Source organism: Pipistrellus hanaki, assembly GCF_964339955.1.
Source record: "Pipistrellus hanaki genome assembly, chromosome: 18".
Classification (NCBI taxonomy): domain Eukaryota; kingdom Metazoa; phylum Chordata; class Mammalia; order Chiroptera; family Vespertilionidae; genus Pipistrellus; species Pipistrellus hanaki.
Genome location: NC_140520.1, coordinates 26,760,522 through 26,774,062, shown reverse-complemented (window position 1 = coordinate 26,774,062; position 13,541 = coordinate 26,760,522). Strand labels below are relative to the sequence as shown.

General features: G+C 36.5%; 2 protein-coding genes across 4 annotated transcripts in view; one reads left to right on the top strand and one right to left on the bottom strand.

Annotated features, from left to right (window-relative positions):
• The window catches only part of LPGAT1 (lysophosphatidylglycerol acyltransferase 1), a 246,955-nt gene that overhangs the window by 189,021 nt on the left and 44,393 nt on the right, over nucleotides 1-13,541 (bottom strand). The window lies entirely within an intron of this gene.
• Nucleotides 1-13,541, top strand: part of DTL (denticleless E3 ubiquitin protein ligase homolog) — a 54,579-nt gene that overhangs the window by 30,524 nt on the left and 10,514 nt on the right. For 2 of the 3 annotated variants that reach the window (XM_084865533.1, XM_084865534.1), the window contains exons 14-15: nucleotides 5,900-6,732; nucleotides 8,815-8,925. In XM_084865533.1, the coding sequence (XP_084721659.1) occupies nucleotides 5,900-6,732; nucleotides 8,815-8,913 (932 nt within the window). In that variant the 3' untranslated portion in view covers nucleotides 8,914-8,925. Of the gene's footprint in view, nucleotides 1-5,899; nucleotides 6,733-8,814; nucleotides 10,841-13,541 lie in introns of those variants that run through there. The other variant, XM_084865532.1, reaches the window with a different exon arrangement.

The following is a 13,541-nucleotide window of genomic DNA, read 5'->3' as shown; positions in this document are numbered from 1 at the left end:
AAAGTTTAGTGGTCTTTAATATATTCAGAGTTGGGCAGTCATCAGCACAGTCTAATTTTAGGGAATTTCAACACCTAAAATGAGGGTTACAATTTCTTCGTATCCTTACTAACATTTGTTTTTGTTCATCTGTTTAATTTTAACTATCCTGGTGAGTTCAGTGAATTGGTATCCCATTGCAGTTTGATTTGTATTGCCCTGGTGGCTGATGATGGTGAACATCTTTGCATGTGCTTTTGTATATTTTTATATTTTGTATATTTTCTTTGAAGAAATAACCTGTGTAGATCCTTTGCCCATATTTTAATTGGGTTATTTCTCTTTTTATTGTTGAGTTGTAAGCATTCTTAATATATTGTGGATATATTCCTTGTCATATAATAATTTTCAAATTTTTTTAATTCTGCAGGGTTGTGTGTGTTTTTCTACTTTCTTGGTGATGTCCAACACATAAAAATTTCTAACTTTGATGAAGTATAATTTCTCTCTCTTTTCTTTCATCATTTATGTTTTTGATGCTGTTTCCAAGAAGCCATTGTGTATCCTAAGTTCACAAAGATTTACTTATATGTTTTTCTTCTAGCTAAGATTGTTTTATTTTAAAACTTGTCCATTTTTTATTATTTTTGTGTACAATGTAAGGCAAGGATCCAAATTCATTCTTTTGCTTGTGGATATCTAGTTTTTTCTCAGTATCGTTTATTTTTAAACTATTATGGGTCTTATTTCTAAACAAATTTTAGGACCAGTTTGTCAATTTTTGCAAATTAGCTCTCTGGGCCCTAGCCAGTTTGGCTCAGTAGAGAGAGCGTTGGCCTGTGGACCAAGGGTCCCAGGTTTGATTCCTGTCAATGGCACGTAACTTGGTTGCAGGCTCCTCCCTGGCTTAGCCCTAGTCAGGACTCGTGTAGGAGGCAACCAATCGATGTGTTTCTTTCTACATTGATATTTCTCTCTTTGTTTCCCTCTCTCTTTCACTCTCTCTAAAAGTCAATAGAAAAATATCTTTGGGTTTGGATTAACAAAAAAACAACAACAAAAAATAGCTCTGGGATTTTGATATGGATTGCATTGAATATGTAGATCAGTTTAATTAGTATTGTCATGTTAATAATATTGTCTTCTGATCCATGAATATGGAATGTATCTGCTGCCTTGTCTTTATATGGATTTTTCTCTCCCTAATTTTAGAAAACATAAAAGAGAAGAATCATATGAGGAAAGCGCTATTAGTATTTCTACCATTCATATATAATTTTAACATTTTGAGGGTTTTTCCTTTTTTTTTTTCCTTTACCCACAGAGATTCTTAACAGAGTCATAGTAATATTGTATATACATTTGTATTTCTTGGGTATTTTTTTCACTGAATGTGCTCTTCTAAGCACCTTCTATGTTATCTTTTTAACAAAACATGTATAATAGTCCACTATTATCTTTTAGTTAGACACTTTGTTCCCAATATTCTGTGAAATTTTTTTTCTGCATTTAGGGTCGTTCATCCCTTCCATTAAAATAAATCTTCAGGGGTGAAATTCTGTGTCAATGGGTAGAACCATTTTAAGATGAAAAGTATGTTGCTTTTAACATTATATTTAGTGTGTCATTAGTTATTCTTACTTTCGGAAGCCACACAAAAAGTTCCCTATATAGACCAAATTTGGACCATCATAATAACATATAGCCATTATTGAGTACTAGCACAATTATTTTAAGGACCTCCTTGAATATCTCATTTAATTCCCAAAATAACCAAAACTCAAGCTCAAGGAAGTTAGACTTGTCTAAGATCACATAGCTGTGAAGTTGAAGTACAACCAGAGTTCAAAGCTTGCAGTCTGATTCTAGAGCATATACTTGAAAACACTGCAGTATCGCCCACACAGCAAAGATAAGTTCAAGTTAAGACCAGACAAGGACTTACACCTAGATTTCTCCTATTTCTGGGTGATGCTGGAGTTACGCTGAAGAGCACTACAGGGTAACAACCTGACATGAGTGCCACAGACTGTCTCGCTGGCCATTAAACTCTGTAATCCACCATTCAGCAGCAGACTGGCTGCTGCTAATCACGCTGCCATTTTGAAAACTATGTTCCTCTGCTTTCCCAAGCTTCTAATGGCCACCCCAACTTCTCTTGCTGTCCTGACTCTGCATGTTTTCTCTCTGGCCCTTTTAACACACCAGCTGAAAGGCTTTAAATCCCAAGACCCTCTGCCCTACTTTTCCTAGCCAGTACCTGCTCTGTGGCTTACTATTATTTCACTATTTCAGCCAGACATCTGACAAGGCCAATGCTTCTCAACCCTGGCTGTGCATCAGAACCACTTGTGGAGTTCTTTTTAAACGTTGCGCGTCCCAGAGAGTGTTCACTAGGTCTGGAGTGGAGGCCAAGTACCTGTGTTTTTATAAAAAAAACTCCAAGTAAGTCTGGTATGCAGCCAGGATTGAGAACCTCTGGTCGAGGCATTATTGAGTACAAAGATGATTAACCTTATCTTGAAGAGAAGGAAACCTTACCTATTCTATCTTAAGTGCTTGCTGCAGTCTCAAAAGTCAGCAGAATACTTACAAAGGCTTTTTTCTTAATGCCTGAACCTCACCCTCATCCCTCTCAGCAGTCATGAGATTTTACAAACATTGTTTAATAATTCCTGACTAGCTGCATTTTAGGCACTGGACAAAAAATGACTTAAGCATCATCATCTGCTCTCTAGGTGCTTGCAGTTTAGTTCAGGAGGCAGATTAAAAAAAAAAAAAAAAAAAAAAAAAAAAGCTATATAGTACATTCTAAACATCATTCCTAGCTTTATACACAAAAGGCTCTGAAAACGCATTTCCTATGGGAGAGAGGGAAAGAAGTTTGTGAATTCCACGCAATTGTCATCAGAGCCTGGAAACGTGAGGGGACTTTTTGCCTGGCAAAGAAGGGGCAGAGTTGGCAAGAAAACTGCATAAATAAAGACAGAGATATGCAGTTCACAGCTTGTTCAGGAAGCAGTGAGTAGCCAGTCTCCTGTAACAGGATCCTAAAGTAGCATAGTATGTGATAAGACTGGAAAGGTAGAGTCAGGCCAGGTGGCACACCCTTATGTAGAAAGAAGCTACAAATTAACTGATTATTGTAAGCTTTTCCATAATTTCTCGAAGGAACTAACTGTTAAGAAGCCTTTAGAGCAATAACCCAGTCTATACTGTGTCATCAGACCTCATGCAATGTTTAAGGTTAATAGGAGTTGATTCACTTAAGTAGATGAAATACTAAATGGTATGTCATATTTGAATCTATAGGCCAATAAGGTGAGACACTATCCAGCTGGCTTAAAAAAAAAAAAAAAAGTAATGTTTCTAAGTGTGCTTTCATGAAAAGATATAAAGAGGAAAAGATATACTATTCAGAGAAAAGAGCAAATTGCAGAACATGTGTGTTTAATAATCCCTTGTGGTCTTTTTAAGGTATGTACAAATACCTTTGTGCTAGTATTAAGCACATAGAAAATTGAGGAATGCACATAAGAGTGAAATGAGAAGGTTGAAAAGAGGATTTTTATTACTTTCATAATCTAATTAAAGTTAAAAAATAAAGGATTTGAATTTGACCCAGAGTTGAAGTTCTGTTAAGCTTCAAAGTTAACAAAAACTTATCATTGACCCTCATGGTTTATTCCTTTCTTCATTATAACATCTTGAAGGAAAAAGAAATGCTCCGGTTTTCCACCATATCAGATTTCCCACTGATCTTTAATAAACACTTCAGGTGTCTGCCACTCAAGTCACAGAAACTTATATACGGGTACCTGCTTTGTCCCGGGCCCAGCTTTTCCTTCTCCCCTAATCCTGCCTATGAATCTTTGTGTTGTAAGACTCATACTTTTAGAACTTTCTGCCCTAAACGTACATTTTATCCCATTTTCATGACACTAATGACTGCAGGGCTCTGCAGTGACTGTTGACTTGCACTGAGGAGTGAAGCAATGAAAGGTTTCTTTCCTTTTGAAATAAAAGACTGTAATCCAGCTCTAGAGCAGGAATGTGAGACCTGTCACCAGTAGTTCCATGGACAGGTCCCTATTTCCAGTTCCCCTTCTAGAGTACATTATAGTAAAAGAGAGTTTTCGAGTAATGACCTTTATTGAAGGTACAGTATCATTTTGGCCATTCCTAAACACATAGTTGAAAAGAAAAGTTTAGGCAAAATTCAATTTGTAGAATCCCTCTATCTAAACACATTTCGGACGGATCACGAAAATTCTCACTTCATATTACACAGTATTTTACAAAGTATCATACTTTAAAAAGATATTAGCTTGTAAGAACATGTAATAAATAATTTCAAAATGCAGTGGGTATTTAATTTTAAAGCGTCCCTTTAACATTTATGTAAAACGTTTTTGTACTCGTTCTGTAGAAACTTATCTGGCCACTGGGTAAAGCTAGCAATAAAACTACTGGTCCACAATGTGTTAAGACAAGGTAGCTTGAGAAGTGAAAAGCACAGCGTAAAATGCACATAGTAACTAAATGACTGAAATTAGTAAATTTTTATTCCAAATGAAAGATTGTATTTTTGTGTCAGCCCATTCTAAAATCAGTTGCATATAAATGCAATTCAATAATTAAACTGAGTTAAATATCAGAGTTATAATTCAAAGACTTAATGACTGAGAAATAGGTGTCCTTTTCTTATTATTTGAAGACAGAAACACTACACCAGAAATCTAGAAAGTTCAGAGAAAAAGTGAGAAAATATAGTGTTGTCTTGTGGTGGGCCGGAGGGGGAAGAAACGTGAAGTTTATAAGAATTGGCCTGAAGTACTTGCCATTGCCTGTAAACAAATGCCAGGACATATAGAAAAAAGCGCTACCCACTGCTTCATGTGCTTTACAGAGAGCAAGCATTGAGTGTCTGCAATGTTCTTTGGCATATTTTGGCTTGTAGAGTAGAGTAGCCATGTGTAAATTAAAAACCACATGAGGCCTGGTAACCTTAAGTAATTGATGGAATTCTTGTGGAAATTAAAAACTATCCCTAGCCCTGGCTGGGTAGCTCAGTTGGTTAGAGCACAGTTCCCATATGCCAAGGCTGAGGGTTCAATCTCTGGTTATAGCACATACAAGAGTCAATCAATGAATGTATAAATAGGAACAATAAATCAATGTCTGTCAATCTCTCTCCCTCCCTTCCTTCCTCTCTCTAAAATCAATAAAAATTTTTAAAAATTATTTTTAAAAAACTATGAATAAATAAGGAAACTGAGGCAGAGAAGGGAAGGGATTGTTTCTCAAGTCACATACTAAATGGTTGTGACTGATCTTAGACCTGTGCGCTCTTATTTGACAGCTCCTTTCTGCCCTGACATTGCTCAGAAGTATATATAAGAATGCTAGTGGCAACTTTACTTATGAAGACAAAATATCATTCGCAACCTAAATGTCTTGCTGTTACCTCAGAATACTTTGTAGCTATTAAAAGTTATATAAATCTGTATTAATGTGGGAAATGTTCATACTATGTTAAGAAGCACATTTCTACATAGTATATACATTAGTCCCTTTTTTAGAGAAAAAAATTTAAAGTGTATAATGTATATTACATGCACAAGTAAAGGGGAGAAAACACTGTGATTCACCTGGATGCTTTTAATCTTTTTTTTTCTCCCTGAATTTTCTAGATTTTTACAAGTATATGTTTTACCATGGGATGGTTGGGAGGCTGGCAGTTAGGAAAGGGGAAGGAAAATGCTAAGAGGATATATTAAGAATCAAATGATTTATGTTATCAACTCACTGAGAAATCAACCCCTGGATGATTAAGTTAGCTGTAATTTTCCTTGATGCTAATTCAGGGATTTTGTTTGGCTTTCACTTCTGATTTTTGTGCCCCTCTTCTCTTTTTCAGTACCAGTGACAAGCAGCCAGAGTACTCCTGCCAAAACCCCCAGAGTAAAGAGCAGTCCGTCTAGTTCCTCCCCTTCCTCAGCATCTTGTGCTCCAAGCTACACTGGAGACCTCCCTCTTCCTTCAAATACTCCCACATTTTCTTTTAAAAACTCTCCTGGCAAGACCCGGTCTCCGATTAGCAGAAGAGGCTCCGTCTCCTCGATCTCTCCCAAGCCGCCTTCATCTTTCAAGATGTCCATTAGAAATTGGGTGACCCAAACACCTTCCTCATCACCCCCCCTCACTCCACCTGCTTCTGAGACAAAGATCACATCTCCGAGAAAAGCCCTCATTCCTGTGAGCCTGAAATCATCCCAAGCAGTGGCTTGCTCCGAGTCTAGAAATAGGGTAAAGAGGAGGCTAGACTCAAGTTGTCTGGAGAATGTGAAGCAGAAGTGTGTGAAGAGTTGCAGCTGTGTGACTGAGCTTGATGACCCAGTTGAAAAGCTCCATTTGGATCTGTGCTGCCTTACTGGTAACCAGGAAGACCTTGGTAAAGACTCGCTAGGTCCTACCAAATCAAGCAAGATTGAAGGAGCCAGTATGAGTGTCTCAGAGCCTCCTTCTCCTGCCAGTCCTTATGCTTCAGAAGGCTGTGGGACACTGCCTCTTCCTTTGGGATCTTGTGGAGAAGGGTCTGAATTGGTGGGCAAAGAGAATAGCTCCCCAGAGAATAAAAACTGGTTATTGGCCATGGCAGCCAAACGGAAGGCTGAAAATTCATCACCAAGAAGTCCATCATCCCAGACTTCCAGTTCCCGGAGACAGAGCGGAAAGACTTCTCCAGGCCCGGTAAGCAGCGGAGGGAAGTGCATGTCCTAATTTGAACAGGGCAGGTACAGATTCCTTCTCAGAAGTCAGTATACTTTTTTTTTTTTAAGTAAATTTAGTTATTTTAGGGTTGCCAGACTTAGCATATATTGTAAGTATACAGGACAAAATTATACTAAATAGGTACATATTTATACTAAAAAGTTATTTGTTTGAAATTTAAATGTAACTGGGTGTGTGCTGTATTTTTCTCTGGTAACCCTATTTATTCCCATTAAAATCACTTCTGTCAAGGTTCATGCCCCTCAACCCTGTCGCCTGATTCATCAAAGCCTCCTCATCCTCCAGGATATCAATTCAAAAATATCTTCCCTGTTCTTCGACATTATTTCCTCCCTCCCCTTTTATTTCCTCCACCCCAAGCCCTTGGCAACCCCTGACACCCTCCCCGTTTTACGGATGAAGCTGTCCTTCATGGGCAAGTTGCCAATATCCATAAATAGATTACCAGTTTGTAATTACTGTTTATGATTATTTAAAATAAAGTCAAACTTAGTTATCTGCAAAGCAGTTTTAAGTGCAGAATCCTTTTAGATTTTAATGATTATCCCTAATCTCTTATTAGTCAACTTGCTCACATCAATTTTTGTCAACTCACATGTATCTACACTTTTTTAAACATTCAGCTTAGTTTTACTTATCTCTTTAGGACTCATATTTAATTGGTTGATGTACTATTTAAGTTAGATAATTTTAAAAACAGATACTGCTTGCTGGTTTATGAACCTTAAAAAGCAAGTGACTCATAATGGTGGAGGCCGAAGTAGCTATGAGCATTAGGTGAGCTGTGGGCACCAATCAAAGGGAATAGATTCTGTTAACCAGTTTGTAAGTTAAGGGGGGGTGAGTTAGGAAGTTTCTGCTATAGTTCATGGTAGCTCTTGCTGTGTGTTAAGAAGGTGCGGTAGAATGATTAAAATCCAATCCAGGAATCATGATCAGCAACATCTGCCCTTTTATTATTTTGTTAATACACACTAAGATATGTCTGTTAATTTTAAGGGAGGGGGAGAAAGAAAAATTAACATCAATCAGTTAGTTGCCTCTTGTACATGACCCAACGGGAAATCAAACCCAAACCTTTGGTGTACAGGACAATGCTCCAACCAGCAGAGCCACCCGGTTGGGCTACATGTGCCCTTTTAAAAGATAGAAGTTGGATAACTTAGGCCAGGTCAGTAACTGTTTATATCACCCACCACTATCATGAAGCCTATCCCAGATTTTAGGAGTAAACTAGAAATATTTTCAAGATTCTTTGAACACAAACTCCAATTAAACCTTGCAACAGAACTTTTTTTTTTTTTTTAATGCTATAAGGAGTCTTTCCTTCTCAATATCATCACTAAATCTGCTCTTTGCCCCTAGCTAAAATTTCTATTAAGACAGAAAGGGGGAGGGAAAGGAAATTTGAGAGAATAAATTATTTAGGCAAGGACACCTTTCCTTCGGAGAAGACGGAGGGTCTATCAAGCAGATGTGCCTCCCTGGTTCTGATCAGGAAATTCCAGATTGACTGGTTAAAGGTACATTCCTGAGAGAGGCTGAAATTGCACTTAGGTTATGTATTGCTAGTTGTAGTTTGCTGCAGTGGAGCTTAGCACATGTGACTCCGTTTTGGGCCAGTTGTCCCTTTAACACTGGGTTGTTGTTGTTTTTCAATCTTTGAAGCTAAATTTTCTTTAAAAGAATTTTTCTTTATGTGACAATAATGTAGACTTCTTTAGAAGAGAATAGCAGCTGTCATTTGAATACTTGTCTTGTTTGTAAATTTGGAAGGGCCATTTACTCATTTCAAAGATGATGGTAATTTTTAAAAATATTTTCTGTTCACAAGAAAAGCCTCTGCCTTCATTCCTTACATACTGTCTTATTAAATTTTTACTATATTCAATACAAATCAACCAAAAGAGGCATTGTCATCCAACTATTTGGATCAAATTTTTAGGCATCCTAATTTAAAATACCTGTTAATGATAACTTGCTTGAGTAGCAGCTGGACTTTTCTTAAAAATGTCTGAAATCTAACCTTTCTTCTTCTAGGTCACTATTACTCCCAACTCCATGAGGAAAATTTGTACATACTTCCATAGAAAATCCCAAGATGACTACTGTAGTCCTGAACGGTCAACAGAATTATAGATCCTAATCTGAGTAAGTTAACTGAACTTTGGCCCATTAAAACAAGATAAAAACACAACAGAGTGACTCTATAACTCTGGTCTTTAAGAAAACTACCATTTTTTTATTTTTATTTTTTTCATTTTTAGAGACAATCCTTTCAACTAAAATTTACCTAGTCTGGTTCTACCACCGTAATGTATATGCAGCTTCCTCAGGGTGAATGCTGTGTTTAAATTTCATAAACATTTTCAATTAAGTAGTCTTCACTTTTTTAAACATGCATCTTCTCTATAATAATGACATCCCAGACTGTAGAGGTGAAAAACAAGACTTGTCTCTTGTTACTCTGAGACTTTCTATGCACAGTGTCAAGTATCTGCGGCCATAGCAGGAGGCCTGTCTGGGAAGGCCCACTGCTAAGAAGTCTTCTGTTGAAGACCCCTGGATCTGTGCTGCCTCAAGCTACAATAATATACTTGCATTTAAAATATATAATCTTTTTACTATACTTTTGGTTGTTTTTTTTTTTTGTTTTTGTTTTTTTGAGTACGTGTAAAAATGTTATGTTCAGATAAGTACATTTATATTCATTTAGCATGTGATTCAATGATACAGTCTCTGTAGTTAAAATCATCTTTATTTTAAAAACCATCAACTCTTTGGAGAAAATAGAACAACACTAGAAATCTTTGTCTTTTTTCTCCAAAATATATCTCCTACACAAGATTTAAGTTCCCCATATTTTTGCTACGCAATCTACTATGTTACCAACTCATCATGTTCTACAAGAGGTTGTGATTTTTGCTATTTTTATAAACTCAGTAGTCATACACTGAAGCTGGGGTTTGAATTTAGTCCTCAGTTCTCCAGGTGCTGCATCTTAAAAAAAAAAAAAAAAAAAAAAAAGGTCATCAGATTTCAAGAAAAAGTAACAGTTTCTTATTGATACTTTTATAAAAGAAGGTAGCTCTGAGCTGAAAATCCAGAACCTCAAAAATAAATCTTGGCTTTAACTTGCTTTTTTGACTTCTCTTCATATACATAAAAAGCAATGGCCTTCTACTATAGCCCTGAGTAAAAAAGTCATTCGTATTTTTTGTAGATATTTTATATAGAGTGTATAGACTAACTCTAAGTTATAATGTGCAAAATATTTTGAACATCCCTTTCCTTAATCAACAATCACGTATCGTTCATCTTGAGATGAACTATTGTTTATATTCCCGCCGCCCGCCCCCCCCCTCCTCCCCCGTTACAACCTCAGAGAGACAAGCTTCATGTACTTTCTATGCACTATTGTCCTTGCAAGGGAGTCCCTTTCCAATCATTTTATCTATGTATCTGAGGACTATGGAGACTTCATTCGTATATTTGTGATAATTGTCAAGTCTGTTCTTAATAATAAGACTTTAATTCCTCTGATTCTTGTAAGTTAAGCTTGTCACTGCAAAGGTCAATTAAGCATGGGTTCTCTTGGTTTTATCCGAGGAGAAAAATAAGGGAAGCTATATAATTGTCATTTCAAAGCAAAGCACGCACTAGTATTAACTGAATTTTTAGGAACTCTACACATATTTGTTTTTTATTTTTGAGTATTAGATTGTGGGAAGGTATTTATGACCAATACTTGCAGGTAATGCTAACTATCTATCCATCTTTTTATTTGAAAACCAGTAGGGAAAATAATCCTTGAAAAAGAAAAGGATTATTAAAATAGATGATTTTGTTCTTTGTATCCCTGCATAACTCCTGACAGCTCTACTGAGTGAAATTGGGTAAATGTGGCTATCAGAAGCTATTGAGACGCTGCTAGGTATAACATGTCTCACTTGGAAAACTAGTACTTCAAATGGGTGCCAAAGGTCAAATGTAATGAGATAATTATCCCTGTTTGTGTCAATGTCATTCTTTGAGCTGATCCTGAATAATAAAGCCTTTTACCTTATCTGATGTCCTCTTCTGAGCTTTTTGCATTAATTTGAAGCATGCTACACAAAAGAACTATAGTAGTAATCAAGAATCCTTTCTACTAATTCATTGAATAAAAGTTATTTAAGGATATGATCTAGGTCAAGCTGAAAGGGGTTTTGTTTTAATAAAATACATCTTGTGCCCTAGCCAGTTTGGCTTAGTAGTTAGAGCATCAGCCCAGGGACTGAACTGGCATTTGATTCTGTGTAGGGGTGAGTTGTGTACCTGGGTTACCTGGGTTGCAGGCTGGGAAGGCAACGAATTGCTGTGTTTCACATCCATGTTTCTTCCCCTCCCTTCCACTCTCTCTCTCTCAAAAAACAAAACAAACAAAAAAATGGAAAAACTATCCTTGGGCGAGGATTAACATAAATAAATAAATAAATAAATAAATAAATAAATCTTGCTTGATTCTATTTTAAGCACTATGATGGCTTAGATTACTTGATAAGGAGGATGGAGTGATGTAGTTCTTTTTCTAAACAAGTATTTCCAGCCCAAGCTTTTCCATTTGAATACACTCCGAGCACTATTGCTAAGATGCTGGATTAGTTTCCTTTTGGCTGATTTAACACAGGCCGGTAATTTACTTTTTTTTGAGGGTTCACTAATTAATCCTTTAAAATGTCTCTTTTAATCTTGGCTGCACATTTAACTGATGATAATCAAGACCATCTGTAGCTACCCTGTTGGACTGGCAGAGGGTGGGTTCAGCCCATCACGCACACTCAGCCTTAATAACTTAAAACTTCACCTAAGACTTTTGGGACAGCCTGTATATGAAGCATTTTTTAAAGCCTCCACTGTGTAATATGGATGCCTAGAAGTAACTTTTTAAGTGGATGTGTGTCTATGGCAATGGTTTCTTATAGGTCACGTATCAGTTAAACATTTGCATTTAGGAGCCTATCATATAACAATTCCACTGCTGCTCTTAGGTCTGTTTTTCTATTTTCCTGGGCCCAAGATGGTCTGAACTTCCTTCAGATTTCTCCTTTTTTTTTTTTTTTTTTTAATTTATTGTGGTAATATTGTTAATAGGGTTTTATAGGTTTCAAGTATATATTTCTATGACACATGGTCTGTGTATTGCATTATGTGTTTATCACCCAAAGTTAAGTCATCTTCTGACACCAAATACTGGGCTCTCTTTACCCCCTCCACAACCACATCCTTTCCCTCTGGTAACCACCATACTGTTGTCTGTGTCTTTGAGTTTCAGTTTTATATCCCACACATGAGTGAAATAGTTTTTAACTTTCTGACTGACTTATTTTGCTTAGCATATTTTCAAGGTCCACCTATGTTGTTTCAATAGTGGTATTTTGTTTTTAATGGCTGAGTAGTACCTATATGTACCACATCTTCTTTATCTAATCTTCTATCGAAGGACATTTGGTTGTCTTCATATCTTGCCCATGGTGAGTAATGCTGCAGTGAACATAGGGGTGCATATATCTTTGCTAATAAATGTTTTATAGTTTCTCTGGTAGATACCCAGGAGAGGGATTGCTGGGTCATATGGTAACTCTTTCCTTCCTTTTTTTTTTTTTTTTTTTTTTTTAATCCTTCCCCGAGGGTGTTTTTTAATTGATTTTAAAGAGAGAGAAACATTGATTGGTTGCCTTCCCTGTGCTCTCAGACTGGGGATCGAACCTGCAACCTAGGTATCTGCCATGATCACAAATCAATCTCACAATCTTTTGGTGTACAGAGTGATGCTCCAACCAACCAAGCCACCCAGCCAGAGCTATTATTAATTTTTTGAGACTTTTCTCATCATTTTCCATAGTGGCTGTATTGTTCTACATTCCCACCAGCAGTAAGTAAATGATGGTTCGCTTTTCTCCACTCCAATACTTGTTACTACTTGTCTTGTTGATAATAGCCATTCTGAAAGGTGTGAGGTGGTATCTCATTGTATTATAGTCTTTGATTTGCATTTCCCTAATAGCTAGTGAGGTTGAACATATTTTCATATATTTTTGGCCATTTTTATGTCTTCTTGATAGAAATATCTGTTCAGGTCCTCTGTCCATATTTTTATTGAATTGTTTAGTGTTGAGTTGTATGAGTTCTTTATATATTTTGGATGATAATCCCTTGTTGGAGCTTTTGTTTGCAAATACCATCTCCTATTTGGTTGGTTGCTTTTTTGTTTTGCTGTAGAATGGATAACTCAGAGCACCATATAACCGTGAAATTAAAAAGAATGAACTAGTTACCAGATGGCAAAGTGAAATGTTAGAATGTTTAGCAAAGCAAGAAATAAGAATTCATACAGTATGATTTTGTTAACACTACGTGTTAAAAAACAGGCAATGCTGAACTAATATTAAGGAATACATACATAGGTAGTAAGAGGTAAAACCAAGATTATTATTACAATAAATCAAGACTGCTTCTCTCTGGAGAACAGTGCTTTGGAAGTAACACCTGGAGAGCTAACTAGGTTATGGCAGAGTCTGTCTCACTCCGGTTGTGAATACGTTAGTGTTTGCTCTATAATATCTTGCATTTATGTTTTAGGTACTTTTCTATATGTCTCTTAATAGTGTTTTAAAGGTTTTTGAAAAGGAATGAAAATCAGTTCTCTAGAGAAGATGCACAAAGGGTGGGATAGGAGAGTTCTAGATAGCCTGAATCATATAACTATTATTCAAAGGGAACAAATT